General features: G+C 36.9%; 1 protein-coding gene and 1 non-coding gene across 2 annotated transcripts; both read right to left on the bottom strand.

The window, feature by feature from the left end:
- Window positions 1–2,047: 2,047 nt before the first annotated feature.
- Window positions 2,048–20,027, bottom strand: LOC575320 (protein Wnt-9a). Its single transcript, XM_030975014.1, has 3 exons — window positions 19,806–20,027; window positions 4,681–4,955; window positions 2,048–2,810 (listed from the first exon to the last, which is right to left on the bottom strand). Exons 1-3 carry the CDS (start codon window positions 19,996–19,998, stop codon window positions 2,316–2,318), a joined length of 963 nt encoding a protein of 320 aa, XP_030830874.1. The 5' UTR covers window positions 19,999–20,027; the 3' UTR covers window positions 2,048–2,315.
- Window positions 8,823–8,931, bottom strand: LOC115920086. The gene has a single exon (XR_004062174.1). It is a non-coding gene; the product is annotated as a U6 spliceosomal RNA (small nuclear RNA).
- Window positions 20,028–21,583: the final 1,556 nt, after the last annotated feature.

Raw genomic sequence — 21,583 nt, 5'->3', positions numbered from 1 at the left:
ATACAAAATTAATTACATAATTATAGTGAAGCTCAACGATGCAAAGCAGCTAAAACCGATCCAGGTCGGGACGAAATCACAAAGAAACTAGTAAGAAACAACCCCAAGGTTGAAAAAATGACATATTTTTGCCATTGATGTACTGACCATGTTAACACACAAATTGATAAAATGTATTTTTGGGACACATACAAGTTCATTAATTTACCAAAATTTGTTAACAATTGGGATTCCTTTCCGATTTGAAAGTTTGTGATACTCCTATACTTCCTAAACGTCAACTGCGAAATATGTCCAAGACTTCCACAAATGAAGTTTCGTTGCGATTTTAGGGGTATAGATTCCAACCGCTATCAGTGGTGTGCATGCTGTGCGCTCTGAGCTTAATAAAGTACATTCGATTCGGCACAAGATGTACAAACAATCTATAAACAAATGACCATAAATATATTTACAATAAAAAAAGTGATTTCACATGCAAAAATAACTCATTTATATATTCATCCTTAGCCAGATGAATATTATATAATAAGTTGAATACATAAAATAGCTGTACAATGTACATAATTGAATACGTCTTACATCTCCTTCTAAAAGGAAAATAAATGTAGACTAAATGTGTTTTCAGCCGCAATCGAATTGACTGTAAATAAGTTATAATTATAAATGTAGACGTCACAATCCTAACTACATTAGGTGACAAATAGAGTCTACGATAATACGAAAATGTTTGAATTATTGAGATATATTAAAAGTAAGTAATTCACATCATTTTGAATGTCTGGAAGTTTACAATTCAAGATTGTATTACAGTCGAGACAGCATAGGATAACATTGTTTAAAACACAATCACTAAATCATTCATAACCCCTTGTAAAATTGATGGTTTTTGTGTTTCATGAAAAGTTAACTGGTTGAATTAGCGCCTTTGTTGAATGCATTTAGATGTAAGCTTTAATATGACATAAAGCGGGACAAATACATTTTTCATATACATAACATTTTCAAAACTTGGTGGGGTATGAATTATTTAGCTCTTAGCGGTATATATATCCAACATGTATCAGTGCAACGGACCGGACCCATGGGTTTATATCTTAAGTATCATGGTGTATAACTTTCAATTTCAATCACATTTTAATTACATTGAACTGAGATACAACCACATGATATTTATCAAAGGTAGCGAATAAGCTCTTAATACATGTTACTATTCATTTCTTTGGTATGCAAATTCAAGGACGAAAACTGTTAGACGTTTATCAAAAACATGTCTAAAGACATGACGGAGACGACAACACTTCCTACCCACCCTAAATGAGACAAAAAATGTTACTCGTCCCTGTCATAAACCTCAGCGACACAACGTCATATAATTTTACTGCAAACATGCAATACTCATGGAATTTAGGTAATAATTGTTGTTTTTTCTTCTCCAGAACTCGATGTAGCTCTTTATTTATAAAGACTACTTTTAATATCTTGATTGATGACATCACATAAACTAGTTCTTTAAGTTTCCAATACATCTGTACGGTAGCCATGATGAAGGCAAAAGGTTGGAGTCCATTATTAAAGGGAACAGGAATTGTGCAATGACTAACTACCCTGGTCAGAGGGCGCCGTCCTAAGTGAGGACGTCCTCCAATCAAAATTGCATTTGGCAAATATATTTTTAGTCGGCAAAACTTTTGGCACTCTTTTCCAATGTCGGTAAATGTAAAGATTAGCGTATAGCTATTTTTTTTTCTCTATCTACATACTTGCTAGACTGATGCCCTTCACAAAGTATGGGTTATCAATGAGGAAATACAACATTTAAATAAAAACCTATTATATTGTTGGAAAATAGTTGTTTACCGAACATCACTATTATATTTATATCATGTAACTTTACATTTAAAGCACGGAAGACAATACGGCAGGAAAAATGGAGACTTTCTATTAAAAAAATTGATAATTCAAGAGTATTCTATAGATCGCACATACATGCAAAGGAAGAGGAACTTTCTGTTCTTTTCTTACATGCATTATCATTATTTCGTTCGTACATCAAATCGTGCGACAGTTCATGTGTCTTTTAACCAATTTGATTTTCTAAATGAACGAAGTACGTCAGCTTTTAGTTCACATCATTTCGAGACCCCGATGTCATCAAATTCGTTTTTCACTCCATTTAAATCTGTAGAAAATTCCATGAAATCAATGCATTTAACATCTCCAACTTTGGTCTCCAAATGGCACCTTTTTCGATGCGTTGTCTTCCGGACACATTCCTGGCCATCCAGTCTTTTAAAGGTCTACTGCTCTCTCGTTTACGCTCTGCAAAGATGTATCTCCTCACGCGTCGTGCAGCGTTGACAAATGACGTCACAGCACCAATGGAATCTGCACTGACACGCGCGTGTCACCATGACACTCCGAATATTGTATCCTCGTCCACAGCAGAGGCTATTACAGGTCCTAATCTTATCGCAAGTTCGTCCCCCAGTCCCCTCAGAATATTTACTCGGCGTGCAAAAATCCGGCGACTCTCTCTCGAAAACGAGATCGCCTGGCCCCGGCGACGTCGGCGACGTGAGCGAGTCGGGGTATATCTTTTCCTCGGGACGCGGCTGTCGTCTGCGTACGAGCTCGTTTTCACCGTCGGCACGGTTCGCAAGGATGACCTGAACACTTCGTTCGTATTTCTCTTTGAGATCTACACCGATGCTATGGAAAGGACCGAGCTGTTTCCAACACGTCTGAGTGGTGCATGCCCCTGAGATGCCGTGACATTTGCAGACCTTGTCAACCCGTCTTCGAACGGTCTGAAATGGTAGGGGGAAAGGTGAAAATGAAGAAAGAAAATAAATGTATTTACAAAAATTATATGAATAAAATTAAGTCATTGTCAAATCGAGTCACATAATGGATGATTATATTAAAATAAATCAGGCATCCGTTAACGCTGTACGTAGGACTAGGTGAACTGAAATGAATATGGAGGGTCGATATGCGCTAATTGACCTGTACATCGGTTTTTCCTCAACACAGGCAACAACAAGTGAATTTTAACATTTTATTTGGGAAGTTTTTTTCTACGGAATAGTGCCCATTTCATATAAATATTGAGGGGCCCAATTATTGTTATTTTTTTCCTTAAACACTGACGTCAGAGATTTGATGACAACCATCTTCATTCGGCATAAAAGTGATAAAGGGACATTACTGATTAAGTAGTCGCCATTTAAGTGGGAAAAATATATTAATGTTCGTCCTTTAAAAACTGTACCGACAAAGAGAGTATTATTTTTCAACATTTCTCTTTCATCTAACCGATTATTTAAAACAACAAACTGCTTGTTTTGGATGTCTTGAAGTTCACTAACACAATTCACTCTGATATCACACAAGGCATGTAATTATCATGTACACCGTAAATTTCATTTTGACTAACAATCATCATGGAATCTTGCATATTGAGGGGAAATATAACAACTTACTTATGGCGTATAAGTTCTGATTGGGATACATATCCTATTTTCACTGGTGTCATGAAATGTTGGTAAATTGTATTCATAATGATGAGAAACTAGATAAATTGTAGCAACTTAAATATCCTTTGGAAATTCATTTTTCATTTCGTATAAACATGAAGAACTACGTTATGAAATCGAAATTTGCTTAAGCAAATGACCGGCAGTAACAATATAACTTCATCGAATTCATGAAATTTTGACTTTTAATCTCTTTCCGATACTGATAATAATACTACCACCAAACTATAATCACTGCTCTTATGTTTAGTATTATGATTAAATCATTATGAACCATTGTTTTTAATAATCTCACTCTCACTGTCGTAATATCTATATTTTAATAATTATTCATATTCAATATCATTAAGACTACAGTGTACTGATTGATTACAGGCAGCAAGCTATCATGAGAGGTAGGCTAGACGTCACCTGATAAACATAGGTCAAAGGTCATGTGATAGACAAAATGAGATACAACCTGACCCATATAGATGACCCCTAATGTCATTCAGAGGCGAGGTTTCCTGTCGCTATTGTGACATTTACGCATCAAGCTCATGTTTGAAGCCCAAACAATGTTGTTTTTTCAATGTTGATGTTGTTGTTGTTGTTATTCTTTTTGTTTCTTTTTGTCTTCATTGTAATTGTTGTTGTTTCATTTAAAATATTGTCATGGTTCCAGAGTAAAGTCGGGTAACTATAGTCAGAGACTCAGAGTGTAAACACAGTGTAACATTTTTAGTAATCCATTCTTCATGAAAATGATTAAAGACATGAAATCAAGAGCGTACCACGATTTTGTTTAAAGGCCGTCTGTACTAGTTTGGCTAGGAGGGATTAGACCACCCCCCCCAGGAAGGTCACTGACAGGTGGCTATCTCATCAACTCAGCTCTCAATAATACATAAGAAAAAGGGGACCATGGGAGACCAATGGTCACCGATTAACCATTGTTTTCTATATAGAGGGAGCAAGTAGCTACAAGTAGTACAGTGGGCCTTTAAAAAAGAGGGGGGGGGGGTACAATCCCACAATTACATGATTGAGGGTATACCAGTTGTGTTCCAAATGGATGGGGCCGGGGAAGGGGCAAATGCGGGGTTTGGCCCATTATACAAGCTTAAATCACCACTGCAAAGGCAATAACATTATATCTCACCCTTATTCCAAGGTCACTGTTGTGTCTCTCCATCTTACTTCTAAGATCTCTACTTCCACTCGATCTGTTCTTTAAGAAGTCTTTGAGGAACCTTTGGCTGTACTTGAGGTTATCCCCACACCCTCCCCATTTCCATGCTTCCCGGTTGGCCTCGGCGCTGAAGCTGACATCGTCACACGAGCATCGATCTAGCGTCCCACGACTGCAGCCCTGGGCGATGGCGTGGACGAGTCCCGCTGAGCTGATCGCGGAGAGGAACGCTGTCTCCTTCATACCTGAAAATGATATGAGGAGAGAGATTGAGGGAGAGAGAGAGAAAAAAAAATGATTAGATACGAATCGACATTGTCACCCATTATCAATGGTTAATATTCTGTATTACACATCTGGCCTTTCAAGGCGAATGGGAAAAGCAAGCAGAAGAAGTTGAGGAGGAGTGGAAACATTAAGCGATTGAAGAACCCCACCACGTAATGTGCCACAGCGAATTACTGAAATTCGATTGTCCATCCACCAAAGGTATGAAGAGTGAAGAGAGGACCATGGTACGTCAGAGAAGTGGTGGTACAGATATGAAGAGGGGCGGGAAGGGATGGGGTGATAAGTCACAAGAAAGAGGTGCTTTTGAGAGAGAATGAACGAGGGGGAGGTTGTCGGGCAAAATCTGCTGATATTTTCAACAAAAAAGTTATCATATTTTTTAAGTTACTGACAAGGTAAAACAAATATTTTAAGATTTCCTAGAGATCCGATTTTTTAAAGGATTTACAAACAAAATTCAAATTTGACAGAAAAATTCTATTGCGGGAGGGTGTTACCCCATACCCCCTTTACTTGCGCCTCTCAAGGAAGAGCCGTTGAAACCTCACGTAGATCAAAAATAACACAAACATCTGTCAAGATTCAACTAGCTATGTCTTCATCCTGACATGAGGTGGAAAACAACTCGAAATATATGCAACAGAAAGAGTTTAATGCTGTCCAAACAACAACTAATTCATCAAATATTTCAGGTATAAGTGATCTCATGAATGTTCGCACTGCCGATTATTTTTCACTCCGATAAAAAGCGGTGTCGTGATGAAGTCCTGGATTGTGACGGCGATTTGGAAGATATTGGTGTGAGGATGTTAGGCAAAGTATCACAATTAGCCATTCATTAATGCAAAGTATTGGTTGAGGATATATCGTACACGACAGTTGTCTTTCTTCGAGTTATATTTGTTATTATCTGCATGCTGATTAAGGAAAGAAAGAGTACTTTGTGCTTGCAGCGGTAGCCTTCTTGGGTGTGGCACAGAAAGGGGGTGTCCATACTACAGGTTAACAAGACGCCGGCAGTCGGAATAGGTTGGTAGAGGCTTTACTGCTAAAGGCGAATTCAAATGGAGAGGATTTGAACTTGGTTGGACTGACTGGCGTCAAGTTAAGTCAACGTCATTCAACGAATGACAGATTTATGATGATGACTAGCGATGAGGGAGGGGAATGTAACACTGTTCCGCACTTCAAAGTGCTGAAAATTTACCTCCGTGTCCGCAGGGCTACTTCCCGCCTTTCTTCAAAATTTCTCCAAGTTCTACCTGTAAAATGGACGATTGCGTGCACGCGTAGTTTTAGGTAGTATGACTATTTTGTCTGAAAGTGTGGTATGTGCAGTCCACTTTCCCTTGATTTTTTCGTTGACTAAGTTCGTTTCGAGCCCTCGAGCAAATAATACTTAAATTTCAAAATCACCACAATTTGTTTGCCGGATGGTCCAAACAAATTTCAAGCCAGTTCGGTATTTGATCACAAATCTCAAAATCTTGAAATAGTAAAGTTGTTTGGGCGCTGATATACTGATGGGGTGATTATTGGTTCGAGCCCCGTCACTCTTTGCCCAGTTGTGCAATGAGTAAAAGCCTACCTAATATTTTTGGACATGTACTGTGCGCTGATATCATTAATTTTGGCGGAGCTAAAACCAAGGCTAAAACCAAAGCACTTTGAGAGCGCATCGTTGACGTTATTGGGTCTTAAACAAAACAGAATATTGTTCTCAAGCCTACTTCATTGAAAATAAGTTCTTTTTTACAATACCGTTGTGCAAGAGGATTAATTAATATGGAAGAAGAAATTAATGCTAAATATATTACTCATTGCGAATATAGAATCGAAAATATTATCGCTAGTGATAAATTGTGAACAATCTTAACCACTTACAAAGCACCAACCATTGGCGGTTTTGGTTGAATCTGATGGGGGACGAAAAACCCAAAGTGTGCATGGAGTGCAGCAGATAAGGCTAGCTAGGGCGGAAAGAGTTTCGATGCCCCCTCCCAAACTTAAACCTTGCGTGACCCTTGACGCCAAATTGCGCGTGAAGGTTTCGATGAAAGATGAAACAAATTAGAAATACGTGCCAGAGAAATAGAAAAACGACAGCCACTGATGAAATGACATTTTAATGGACCCTCGCTACTGCTCTTTCTTCCACTCCCTCCTCTCTCCCACTCTCTCTCTCTCTCTCTCTCTCTCTCTCCCCCTTTCTCTTCCACACATCTTATACCCCTATAATTCAAATCACTTTACATTTCACGCTCTCCTTTCGTATATCACCCACTTTTATAAGTGCAACTGGAGTGGCGTTTGTACGTCAATTGGCTGAATTGTTAAATACACTTTGAACCCGATTCTGATTTCAGATCCGGCTATTTCTAGATCTAGCCTTGTGATAGGCTGCCGCTGGTACATGAAGTAAAATTCAAATTGTATACCCTTTCTCCTCACTGGATGTTCCTAAAGTTTCCACTTCCCTTGAGTTCTATGACCTGTATGCCAGATCCGTAAATCATACCCTAGGCTCGGTTTCTTACTTTCTTAATTTAATTTCAATGATATTACTAACAGTTAATAACGCTCTTCTGCTTCTCAACAAACGGCACAAGGTATCATCAATCAAACTCAATTCGGAATCTATGTATTGTTTCTGACCTGTATTTACCTCCATTTTTTAAATTAAACATTATATCCCTTTTGAATATCAATTTCATTATAAACATCCTATACGTTACATGAATACCTACAGAAATACCTACCTTACCTACATTACTACACTCATAAGGCCAAAAAAAAATCATTTGGTTGTCCTCGACCGCCCACTCGTCATTTTCGGGCCGCTCGTATTTTTATTTATTTATTTATTTATTTATTTATTTCTTTTTCTTTTTAAATATTTTTTTTTTTTTTTTTTTTTTTTTTTGGGGGGGGGGGGGGGGGGGAGCAATCTTAAATGCCAAACATACCATTTATGCATTTGCACGGATCAAAATGCGTCCCGTTGCCAGTTTGGTCTTTTCAGTACGCATTTCTGTATTTATTAAACTTGCCATTTTTATTTTTCTATGTCAAAATGCCGTTCATTCAAATCAGGTTCTGAGCATTCTTAAACTCATTTTAAAGCCCATCTGTACTAGTTTACAGGAGGGATTAGCCCACCCTGCAAGGTCACTGGACATGACTGTGGTTATCTCATAAAATCAGCTCTCAGTTAACATAAGATAAAGAGGATCATGGGGGAGCAATGGTCACCGATAAGAGGGCACAAGTAGCTATAAGTAGTACAATGGAGATTTAAAAGGTGCTGTATTTCAAAGCCAAAAATACTTTCTGTGTTAGTCTTGATATTCATTGTACATTAAACTCGTCTTTTACAATATTAAAGTGTTTTATAGACTTGGTATGCTTAAATGCTTGACATCCCAATGATTTTTTTTTTTTCATGGAAAAAAAGTTATTAAAAAAAAAAAAATGGGGGGAAAAAAAAGACACACACAAAAAAAAACCCACAAAAAATGAAGTTAAACAAACAAAATTAAAATAATGCGCTCGCTCGATCCTACTCCAGAAAAGGACAATCGAGGACAACCAAAAGTTTGTTTTTGTTTGGCCTAAGCCTACTGTATAACACTCATAAAGCTGATATCAATTTATTTGATATTGTGTAATAATTTGATTGTAGCATCTACATTGCTTTTCATTTATTTATGTATCAGACTCTACAGTTTCATTGTATACATAGTTAATGATCATCATCATCATTAGGCCTACCAGCGGAATCTACTCTCGAATTCATAACAAATTTTTAAAAAATGATTTAAAAAAATAAGGAACGCTTCACGATTGTGCGTGTCATCTTTGTGCAAGGGGCCATGCTAATCTTCTCTGTATCGTTCCAATTTTAATAGGTGTCAACAATTTCTTGTCGACATGAACTTCTGTGGGAAACCTAGTAAATATAGGCATTTGTGCACATATCGCTAAAAATATAGTTAATACTTTGTGCCACCCGTTGTCCAAAACGTTTACAAAACGTTTTCTTAACTATGGGCTTATACGTATCACGTGCACGGATCACGTGATTTTGATTTCCCATCACACATGACACTGCCAGATAGTGCACCAAGCACCATTTTTTAAATACCCCCCCCCCCAAACAGGGGTGACATTATTTCTACGGTTGTTATGTATCTATTAGTATTTTTATTTGTATTGGAAGAAAAAAATACAAGTTCAGGTATATAATAACTTGGAGTGCATAACTCTAGTCCCCTTTGCTCTTGGGTTCGGCGTGGCAAAAAAAGTTGCAGGTCAGTCACTTCTGTTTGGCACTACTCATTGCATATTAATATATATATATATATATTACATATATATATATATATATATATTATTAGAAAATCATTTTAATGCACAGTTGTCTAACTAAGGAATAGAGGTCTAGCCTTACAACCCCCCCCCCCCCCATTTTATCATTTTAGTGTTACAAGCATTTGAATAAATATATCTGAATTAAATCGCGCTTCAATGAGCTATATGAGATAATCGTTATATTCTGTACGACTCTCGAATTTCCATTGTTGAAAGGTTACATTTTGTTTTAGGAGTGAACGTATACTCGAGGAGAGCATGGCCAGTGATTCACTCTCCGAACATGTGTTACAAACATTCAGTCAGCGTCTCCTAAATTCTTTGTTTTGTAAGATTTGACCGTCGGCAATCACTTGGCTTGACCAATGACTCAAATAGACGTATGGACATCTGCCAAACCAACAAACGATAGAGACAGATAAATATATAAACAGATATATAGATCGAAAGCTTAGACAGAGAGACGGAGAGAGAGAGAGAGAGGCAGGCAGACAGAAGGAAAGAGAGACTGAAAAGAGAGAATGTAAGAGATAGAAATATATGAATGTAATAGGATCGAGGAAGAGTTGCAGAACTTGGCGGATAAATGCATCTGTGAGTGTGTAATCGTGTAAGGTCAATGACCTTTAGGAGGATAATTAGACAAGCATATCGTAGTGAGTCGTAAACCTTTTAATTAGGGTTACCCTGGTTGGACAGCAGACAAGGCGCGGATTGAATGGTTGGAACGTCTGGTGTGACTAGTGGCCAGATTACCTGATTAGTCTCAATCTACAAACATTTTCATTTTATGATAAGAATGCGCGGACGACTTGTTTTCGACTTCAAGCAGAATTCCAGTAATGATCCATTTTCTTTTAAATTTGCTGAGACTGACATGATATCATTTAAATGATTTTGTGATTGAACCTTCGTCGCTATGTGAACTTCAAAGCTGATTGTCTAAAAAGTCTGCTTTGAAAATACTCCTCCGCTACAGATGTATTGTTTCGCGAAAGTACAAAACAATTAGCGAGCGAATATTCTTCCTCATGTTTTAAAGATACTATGTCCCTTTTGCAGCCAACATCAAATTCTGTAGAACTTTGCAGGAATTATGAATATGTCATGTATGTCCTATCTGTGAAATTTAAACGTTAGCAGTGTCCTCATATTCAAATTATGCTAGGGAACCCGTTTACTTTCTAGACTTCACTGTCAGACACTATTGAGTGACTGACTGGCTTTTTTCTTCTTCTTTGGTAATAACATACATAAAATGATGTTCAAAGGGTACATGAGCATTTGTCTACATCAATAACCCACTTCTTGTAATGGCCAAAACTAAACTGATTGAATCTTTGCGCAGCATAAAACGTACGACCATTCGGTACAATGGTCTGAAAATCAGACTTTTACTTACTGGCTCTATAGATCTAAAGTCGATTCGACAACTAATAGTCGTTATTTTCCCACTTAAAGTCATTTTCAAGCCCCCCCTTGTTTTAGGGAAGTTCTAAATTAGTATTATCTGTCAAATGCCGTTGGAATTTAACCTTTTCATTTTTTTTGGCCTGCAAATGGGACATAGTACCTTTAAAGTTTGAATCATGGAACTATGCGTTCTTATTTCACTCTCATCGTTGCCTTTATTTGACAAAGTACAGCTACATTTCTTTTGAGAGAAGGGTCATCTGAACTAGAGTATTCGAACTCAGAAACGTGACGCCTTGATTGACTATGAGTTAACGCGAACAAAACAGGCAAACTGAAGGACACGGTCCGCGCTGTGAAGCTACTATAAACTACCAGAAATTAATCGTGTAAGTTAATCCTAATAATTGACCTCATTACAAAACTACAATGTGTTGAATGAATGACGTTGTAAGTTTGAGGTAACAAGAAAATTATTTTGTTCCTCTGATGATCAAAACCCTCTTACAATCACAAGAGAAAAAGTCCTTAGTGTGACAAATTCAGTGAATACACGGATATCAACATTTTCTTTATAGAGTGTAAAATCCCTGGACGCAAAGACTACGCAAAAAGGCGAATATACAAAGAAGGCAGCTGATTGGTTTAAAGTTGGTGCAATTCAGCGAAGCGTAAAATGATATGCACACTGTCATGTCGTCGCTGCAAAAACGTGAAATCTATGTTCGCGAAACACACAGCTAAACGTGAATTCTCAAAACAGAGCACCGTGTTTCTTAGTCTTATTATCAGAAGGCAATGAAATGATTTTTACTACGCCCGTTATCAGGCAAGTAAGGAAGATATACGCGACTGAAGCCCTAGCCCTTAAAGAGATTTGGGGGGGGGGGGGGGAGAGAGAGAGAGAGAGAGACTCATTGTATGAAATGTATTACTGTATTGCTGTTTGCAAATAAATCAAATTCAATCAAATCAGATAAGAGTGACGGAAAGTGAACGAAGTTTAAATTAAGACCTTAATATCAATATGGATATTTCAAGGATATAATGTTAGGATGGCGATTAGATTTAGGTTAGGGTTAGTCGATTGGTTTTGGTCGATGGTTATGTCATGAGGAAGAGAAAGATGAAATGAGATTATGATAAGCTCCATGAATGTACAGTTGGGTCGTCTGATGATACCCTTCTGTTGCCCCTCCCACTCATTTCTCTGATTAGTTAAATTATGTTCTCTCGTTTTTCTTTGCGTCTTCATTACTTCTTTTAATTCAATCTAGTTTTAATCGTTTATACCACTATTTCTTTGCATTTTTGACAGTTCTGTAGCAGCGTGGCACTGTTGCAATGAATTAGTTAATTGCTGGTCCAATCAAAATGATATCAACGAACCGTTTAAAGAGGAATTTCTCGCGAATGACCTGAGACGGGTGCACACAAACAAACGGTGCTTAACCACAGGTCTGACGGACCCTGTGTTGCGGTAAGACGCGCTATATACCACCATTTGTGGTTTGTGGCTAGGTATGGCAACTTTGCGGTCACATGACACATTTGCGAGGTGCCCAGCATTGCAATGAGTACATTGGTATTTACATTCCGCACTAAATTAATGATGAATTAACAATTATTTAATCCAATTAAATTTTCAGACACTGTTTATCCGGGTGCTGCAGTTGTTGATCTATTATATATTGTAACAGCGGAATTACGACATAGATCATCATCCTTTCACCTGCTTATACAATCTGGTTAACCACCATTATCGTTCTTCTTCTTATGCTTATTGTTTATGTTATGGAAATGATTTTAATTGATTTTATTCCACATGTCCATTAATATTACCTTGATATCATTGTATGCCATGTTGTCGCTTATCAAAATTAGCCACAACTAAATTATGTTCACTGAAAGGTGATAAATATACTCGTACTACTTGCCCTCTTTACTCACTCAACCAGGTGTTGTCAAAGTCTCGGAAAAACAACAAACAAATTACGACTTCCCCCTCTTTTATTTCCGTGAATGTTCCAATCGCAGCACATGTCACTGACAATTAAGTGTGTAAATTGACGGGTGTGTAATAGCTATGAGGCGTCATCAAAACTCTGTTCAACATTCTTAACCTTGTACTATAACATGTGGCAAAGTACATTGCCATTTGGTCCTGTATACATGCAGGAGCTGAAGGGGTAAATCCTGGCTCGAAATTCAAGCCTTGAATGAGAATTAAACCAAATGTTCCAATTGCGAATTTCGAGGGAAAACATTGCTTCATTAGAATAGAATAAAGGCTGTTTTAAGATTACATAACATGATGCGACAATGATCAAAAGCAACCTCAAATCTGGTGATTGAAATTCATTAATGTTGCGTAATGACATTGATAGCTGACCACACTGATTTCAATACAAGCTGAGGTAAAATGCAATAACGGTTATAGTTCTATTATAATTTGTTTATAGGCGAATTACCAAGAAATGCTATATAGACATAATTTTAAAACTGCTTTGTGTGTGTGGGGATGGGGGTATAATACCAACACTTATTTGAAATGTATAAAACCACATCGATACTATTACTTCTACTTCTACTACTATTTCTACTACTACTACTGCTACTACTACTTCTACTACTACTACTAATACTACTACTACTACTACTACTACTACTACTACTATTACTACTACTATTACTGATGCTACTAATGCTACTAATATACTTCTAATGCTACTACTATACTTCTAATACTACTACTATACTGCTACGAATATTACTGCTACTACTACTACTAATAATAATAATATTACTACTACTACTACTACTACTACTACTACTACTACTACTACTACTACTGCTACTATTACTACTACTACTACTACTACTACTACTACTACTACTACTACTACTACCATCACCACACCACTACTACTATAACTAATACTACTAATTTTAGTATTACTAATGATACTGCTACTACTTTATCAACTTATATATGATTTATCTTCTTCGTCACCCTTGCTCCTTCACTACTACCACCAGTACCACCACGAATAATGCAATGATTTTGGCAAGTTCTCAAGATATTTCTACCGAGTGCAACGATGTCTTACCCCACAAAATAACTCTTCCACCCATGCATGTTCACTCTGATGAAAACAATGGCAATTACAATAAATAAAACAATCTCCCTTTCTTTGAACTGTTACTGATAATTCTCGAGGGTAATTTTTGTGAGTTCACTAACCCTCTTTTGACGACACATGCACATGGGAATCTTCACTGCACTGGCTTATATTATGAGGTTCAAATAAGACTGTGTTCTCACGTTGACATTCTTTGTAATTCTAGTAAGCATAATGATTCAACAGTTTCCTCTTTGCTATCCCTGATGGTGTGAGACCACACGCCGTTTGTTTGGTTGTTTTTGTTTAATTGATTCTATTCTTTGCACATATTGAAATCACTTTATTTCGCTTTTCATACGGGGGTAGCTCGGGGGTAGCACCAGACTCATGTCGTGTGGACGTGATTGTAAATCAAGGAAATTGGGTTGCGAACAATTCTTATGTGTGAACACAGCCATCGTCACTAGTAAGAACAACCGCAGAAAGTTTGATTCACCGTCGTAAAAATAACTGATCCATAAAACGGTATACTGACAACATATGCACATGATTATTTCAATTATTTCAATATACACTTTATTTTTTATGAAAAAAACGGGATATATTCACAACGCATGTATATTTTGTTTGCATTAAATGGTTTTCTTAAAGAGAAAATCACGTTGCAGTGAATGATTAAAGGTGAAAACTGAATGAAGAACACTAATGATGGTGGTAGAGTCGCTGCCCGGCAAGCAGTAGATGGCAGGTTCAAATCCCGCTGGTTCCAAGATTTTTTCTGACTTGTTTTTCAATTACAGATCGATCAATCGATCTTATTTACTGGGTGTAAGCCACATGTTCAAACTATTGAAATTTCTCCCAGGAAGCATTACATTTATTTAAAAAAAAAATCATATTTGTTCCAATAATTATGTCCCGTATACCTTTTGAGCGTTGAAAAAAAGCCTACTTTAAATCTACATTTTTTCTTCATCAGCAAACTTGAAAGAAAGCCCTGAACCACAAATAACATATTTATGACATAAATATACAAGTGCCAAATATATAATGTTTATATATATATACAAATTGTCACATCTGTCTTCTTAGTCCGTAATGGTTTTCTTTTCATATGGTATCACCTACTTATAGACACCTAAAGAGATAACTAGATCGATCAATGATGAGAACGGTATTCAATCAATTGTATCTTACTATTATCATGGTGAATAATTTTTTGTTCTCCAATTACTACAAAATAGTGAAAAGGATGGGCTACATCGTTTATGTGATCCGTGTTGAAAATAAATTAAATAAATAATAATGTTTAATCTTAAAACATTAATATGTGCTTACAGTTGATTCTACCTTTAATTTACTTTTCCATTTGAAGTTTCATGATTTACATGAGTGAAATCAAAACACAGAAGAAATCATGACAGCTTTCTTTTCAGGACTCCTCAATCCTCTCTCTCTCTCTCTCTCTCTTACACATGGTGCACCCGCAAGCCTACTGTATAGCTTTCTTTTATGTTTATTTGATTTAACATACTTATATTCAACGTATACATTCAACAAAAATCACAAGTCTCAACACAGGCCTATTTATACGATGTCCTGCAATGACTCATAGCTTTTTCACACACACACACACACACACACACCAAAAAACAATGGTCATTTTATGATTATTGTTGTAGTTACAACATCCCTTGCTGTAAACAGCCCCTCTGTGAGCAAAGTAACAACACTTTTCCTCCGCTTGGCATTTTAATATGATTAGGGGAAGAATAAAGTATTATGACTATAAATCTGACCACATGAAAGAAAGCAAATGATTTCAATATGTCATGGGATAGTTATTGATTGTTTTATGATGAATGTTGTGACATGCTGCCCTTCGTGGTCACTGTTCCGAGGAAGTTTTGATTTCATTCCAAATTGACTTCGGAACACCAGGGTCTCTGGTGGGAGAGTGCATCTGAAAGTCATTCGTGGGGGTTGGTTGGGGGGGGGGGTGGTTGCATTCCGATCGGGATAAAAACATGATGCACAATGGTTCCACTTTAACAAAAAAATCCCCATATCTAGTATTTTTTTAAGCTTTATTTTTTGAAGGAAAATTGCATTTTTGGAATTACAATGCAGAGTGGAAAATCAATTTTGCTATTATTAACAGAGTAAAGAAATGTAATTGACGGTCAACAAACATACAAGTCATGATGATTGGAATATACTGAATGCCTTTCTGTAAAATGATCGATTCAGGTTCGATTGATGTTTTTTAAAAACATGAAAAAGGTAATCATACTGCGGTCTCTCTCTCTCTATCTATCTATCTCTATCTCTCTCTCTTTCCTTCTTTTTTTCTTTCCTTTCCCTCTTCTCCTTCTCCCTTCACCTCCTCCTCCCCTCCTCCATGAGTCCATATCTTTCATAATGAAGAATTTGAAGAGATTATCATGGATCAAGTAGACCGCCATTTATTTTTCACATTAGTGCTCTTAAAAGAACATATCGACATTTCATGTAACTTCCTCATGCTTTTTTGTTTTGGTATAAACACCCACAAAGAATCCAAATCAAGTTTCATCTTCATTAATATTTCATAACAGTTTATAAAGATCTGAGTAGCAATGAGCTGCTGTTGAAAGCAACATATTCTCGAATATAAAAAGAAAACTATTCAAATGTCTTTACAACCATTATAGGTTTCTTTAGAGAATGGAATAGATTTTTCCGCGAATGAATGATGGATAAAGCTCTATTTCCTTTCTCCATACCTTAGGATTTCTATTAGGAAGTCACGTAGCAGAAATAGGGCATGATGAAAGATGTCTGAATCAGAAAGTCATCATATCACTTCATTAACATTCTACCCACCAGAATGTAACACATAGTCCCACATCAATGTATTCATGTCATCTATTCTGATATGTCATGAATCTATCATGATTTCTCTCTCCCGACCGGAAAGACGGAGGTGTGCTAGTTGTCAACGCCCTCAATCCCCTTTCCAAGGCGAGAGAAAGAGAGCCCGGCCCGGCCCCGGTAACAAGCTTGTTATTTTGCATCCAACGTTCTTGAACTCAATTAACATTTATAATTTCAAATCACGGATACAGAGTTCAAATACTATTTTTCTGGAATTCGAAATGTGAAAGAGGCGATTTTCAAGCTAGCATTCCCAAAGTGGTAATCGTACAGGGTGACACCATTCGTCACCATTTTCCCCGTCGTGTCGTAACGCAACAACTATTTTCCAACAGGATTGAGCCCTAAAACTAACTTCCATAAAACTATGGCCAAACAATTTCCTAAACTTGATTAAGCTTTGATTACAGAGAAAACTGGATTCAAACGTTAACTCTGGATATTACAATAATATCATAGGGCCAACAGAAATGGGGGGGGGGGGAGGGGTACTTTTTTCCAGAGCGAAGAGTCGTATTCATGCAGCAAAATCGCAACTGTGCTTAGATAACATTGGAATATTTCTCATAGAATTACGGATTATTTAGTTCAAAGGCATTCCCCTTAACTATACAACAAAGAGCAATTGTTTTTAGCAAGTTTGTTCTAAATCTGGCATATTTACCCCATAGGTTCCTATGGGATAAAGTTCGAACCTCGTCAATCTCTATGGTCAGAGCATGGACACTGTCTCATAGAACAGAGTACTGCGCATTACGTAGGGCTATAGAATGGATTGATTATAAGATTCCGTAACAGAGAAAAACAGCGAAAGTAACCTATCATAATTTGGGGGAAGTGAACGCAACATTCAAAGTGTAAAACAAAAACAGGCTATTCTAATTTATAGTTCAGCTTTAACCGACGAACTATAATAATACCAGTACATTTTGCATTTGAATTTTTAAAAAAATTGCTTATATGATTGTGTTTTATATCCTGAAACGAAAGCACGTGCATGCGATTCAAAAGTAGATAAAGGACAACGTTGAAGAAAAAAGAAAAGGGCAGAAGAGAGCGTAGGAGATGAAGATATATGTGAACATGTCAGGTATTTGATCAGACATCACAACAATTTCATCAAGGTCTACACGAAAGTGGAATAGGAATCCTTCCTAATGCCAAATACTTAACTCAATTACATTGGGATCAGGATCGAAATATGTAGAATTATTTCGGATCCCACGCAACTTAAAGGGAGACCGTTTACATCCCAGCAGCCAGTATATAGGAAGTTCACTGAAACGATTTTATCAATGGCGCCTGGCTATAGCATTGTTTAATTTGCTTATTTCTAAAATGACCACTAAATATATATATTTCATGCAATGAAAAATGACATGACTGAAGCTTGATTTTGACATTACCTACAATTTTTGCAATTCTATCACCTTTTTATAAACAATTACTAAAAAAAATGCGATCAATTGTTATTCATGTCCCTAGTATGGACTGTTAATGATAACACAATCACAAAGCTTTTCAAGATTTTAGCCCAAGGGTGATGTCAATACCGCATTGTATTGACTACATCATGTTCTTGTTATATAACATGCCTTTGTCATGTTCGTAAGTTCAATAGGTGACGCAGAAGGCTATTAGAATTGCCATTGGTTGAGCTCTCGAATTTATTTACGATCGACATGTTTAGTACACCTTGTTTACTTTTTATAATGTACTGATTGACCAAATTGTTATTCTGAGCAGAATATATTAGAGAATATGAAATACAGTTTATGTATCACGGTGCAAGCATGACATTCTGATCGTATAGACTGAAAACCTTTAACATGAAGGGACTGTTATAACGAACGGGCGGTCTGGCCGGCACAGAAGCGCAAACTTCATATCCAGCCCGCCATCGAAAGTTAAATCCTTAAATTGTGGGAGGGGATTAGCAGGACCCCATGGATCATCCCAACTAGATCCCTTAATCTGGATACTGGTGTAGGGGCAGTGACACGAGTGAAATGGAATTCTTTGTATGTGTGTTCTCGAAAGGAGACGCCAACGTATAGCATGTTAAAATATTACATCTGCTGGGAAATTTTCTGAACTTCTTCCTTCTACATTCTCAATAAACATTTGATTGAAGAAAAAGAATGTTACATGTACTTTCTTATTCTCTTTAGCATATTTCCATAATTCTCATAACTCTTAGTCAATGATTATGATATTTCAATTTTACAAAACACATACTCATTATACAAAGATTTATGAACAACCTGCACACGCACACATATCCCACACGGGGCCACACCCACGATCACGCACACGTATTCTAGCGCGCGCACACACACACACTCTCTATATATATCTCTCTCTCTCTCTCTCTCTCGATGAAAAGTAGACATGATCACTATAGCTACAGAACTACAGTTACGTAACTATCTTCTGTAGATGTGAACTATAGCTCTTGGACAGCACTAATAGGTCAAAATACTTAAGAGGTCAGCTATATTGAATATTCGCTGATAAAATGCATAAATATAAATCTGTTTCTGCTAATATCTTTAACACACCTTCCTTTTCTAAGCCTCCATCTTGAAGCCATGTGAGGAGGTTATACTCTCCATAAAATTTACTTCCCTTCTATTCCATTTTGTATACGCTCTCTTTCTTTCATTACAAACTAATAAAAAAATATAAGAGGAGAGTGGGTAAGGCACACAAGAATGAAAGCTAACGAGAACGACGACGTCAGGCCTTCCGAAAAGATATTTGAGCACGGGTTTATAAGACCGATTGCCCATGAGACCGACAGGTCAGACTCGCGGTCTTTCTAACAACTTTTTGAGGGTTCACACACGTTTCATCGGCTGTCGGTCTACTGGAATACCTCCGGGAGGGCAGGTACCCCCATGGCTCTGCCCCTTGGTTTATAGATCAATCAAAATGAAAAAGAAGACGTTAGATAGTAATGTTCTTCAATATACCTACCTTCTTTTACAATGTTGAGTCTTTGTGCATCATTTGTCATACTGCAATTCCATCTTTCATGTTTGAATTGTTGTCTGCACTCTGTTAGGCTGAGACGAAAAGCATCTAATAGAACCAGAACCATCCCGTCATCTCTATTGCACAGTTTCTGCTGTTTCTTCGTGAGGAACAGATTCTTACAATCGCGGCCCATTCTGTCTAGAGATATCCGATTTGTGCTTGATAACCTGGAATTAAAAGTGAGGGTAAAACAGAAAGAAATGAGAAATGAGAGAGCTACTTAATTCAATATTAAATGGAATATTAGTGTACAGTGGCAGATCCGGGGGCAAGGGGCGTATACTGTCAAAGGAAATGACAAACAACATACATTTTTTTAGTCTGTTATGTGAGATTGATTTATAATTCAATGAAAATCATGAAGATAATACATACATCTGGTTAGATGTGAGCACCCGTGAGCAGTGATGAGTGATTTTTCACATACTACTTGCAGGATAACAGCTAATTAACTGCATTTTTTGTAAAAACATTTCAAAGTTGATTATAGACAAAATTATAGAGGAGTAAAAAATACTTTCATGCATAAAGAAACGAACAAGAATAATGTTTTAACAAAGAGTAAAATAAATTAAAATACACTTTAACTATATCAGTTGGAAAATGTAGAGAGTTGTTGTGAACTTTATGGTGCACAGCATGTAACATGATAAAAGTGGCCGGGATTTCTTTCCCCTTTACTTTAAAATCAGGGAATAAAAAAGCAAGCGGTTTCCGGGATTATAAATCCTTCGCAAATATTTGATTTATTTAGGACAACGATTGTCTTAGAAATGAATCAATTTGATTGTAACATCTAGGTCAACAGTCATCAAATATTTACGGAATACCTCTCAGGATAGTTCACTGGGGGTTAGTAGTTTAAGACATATAAACAAAAATGAATATCACCCGATGTTTCTCATTCACACAATTTCCAAGTATTTTGTTTTTATCCAATTCTTGCTTGGAATGCGTTCGTGTAAAATCGGGTGTATTGTAGATTCGTATCGCGAAATGGTGATTTCCTTCAAATAAAGTAGGATCACATTATGGAATATGAAGATGTAAAAATGAAATATGTGGAAATTTAGCACTAATAGTTTAATGAACACGGAAAGATGTATTCCATATCAATAAGGGTTTGAAGTTTTGAACAGGATAAAACCTAAACACGATTGATTATAAATAGTATGATGAAAATAATTATAATGTCAACAATTGTCAATGACAGAGAATGCTGTGCCCATAAAACTCGGGTGAAATAAAGCATTATGATGCTTAAAAATACAAGCTGTTACAAAAAATCACTACATCACTGTCTTATGCCTCATTCTCGAGTAAAATTGTCAATGTTATTGGAAAGTGGACCCTTTGAATCGGGTCAATCACCGGGGAAAAAATATTTGCTACAATGGTGATAAGCCTTTCGAAAACAAATATATAACATATCGCAATATATCACATCTGCCAAAGCGTAGAATAAGGGAAACAACATAAAGCGAGACGCTGAATGCAGTAGTTTCCACTTCAGTGCACCTTGTAAAGAGAAAGTGATCTTAAAGAGTTATGGTACATTATGATGAGGGGTGTAAGCTAGGTATGGGAATGGGTTTGGACAGGGTGTGGATAGGAGTTTGGAAAGGGGTGTGGAAAGAGGTGTGGAAAAGGGTGTGGAAAGAAGCGTAGGTATGGGAGTGAAACGGAGTGTGGACAGGGGTGTGGAAAAGGGTGTGGAG

This window comes from Strongylocentrotus purpuratus, unplaced genomic scaffold (genome assembly GCF_000002235.5).
Source record: "Strongylocentrotus purpuratus isolate Spur 01 unplaced genomic scaffold, Spur_5.0 spur5_scaffold_7, whole genome shotgun sequence".
Lineage (NCBI taxonomy): Eukaryota > Metazoa > Echinodermata > Echinoidea > Camarodonta > Strongylocentrotidae > Strongylocentrotus > Strongylocentrotus purpuratus.
Note: the sequence above shows the minus strand (reverse complement) of the source record. Positions and strands in the feature narration are given on the sequence as shown.

What these genes read in the sequence shown, in the direction of transcription:
- LOC575320 (XM_030975014.1), bottom strand. Translation starts at nt 19,998, where the DNA reads ATGGGCCGCGATTGTAAGAATCTGTTCCTCACGAAGAAACAGCAGAAA. An exon ending in ACTCAACATTGTAAAAGAAG is followed by an intron (nt 4,956 to 19,805) that starts GTAGGTATATTG and finishes TATCATTTTCAG; the next exon opens with GTATGAAGGAGACAGCGTTC. An exon ending in ACAGTGACCTTGGAATAAGG is followed by an intron (nt 2,811 to 4,680) that starts GTGAGATATAAT and finishes CTACCATTTCAG; the next exon opens with ACCGTTCGAAGACGGGTTGA.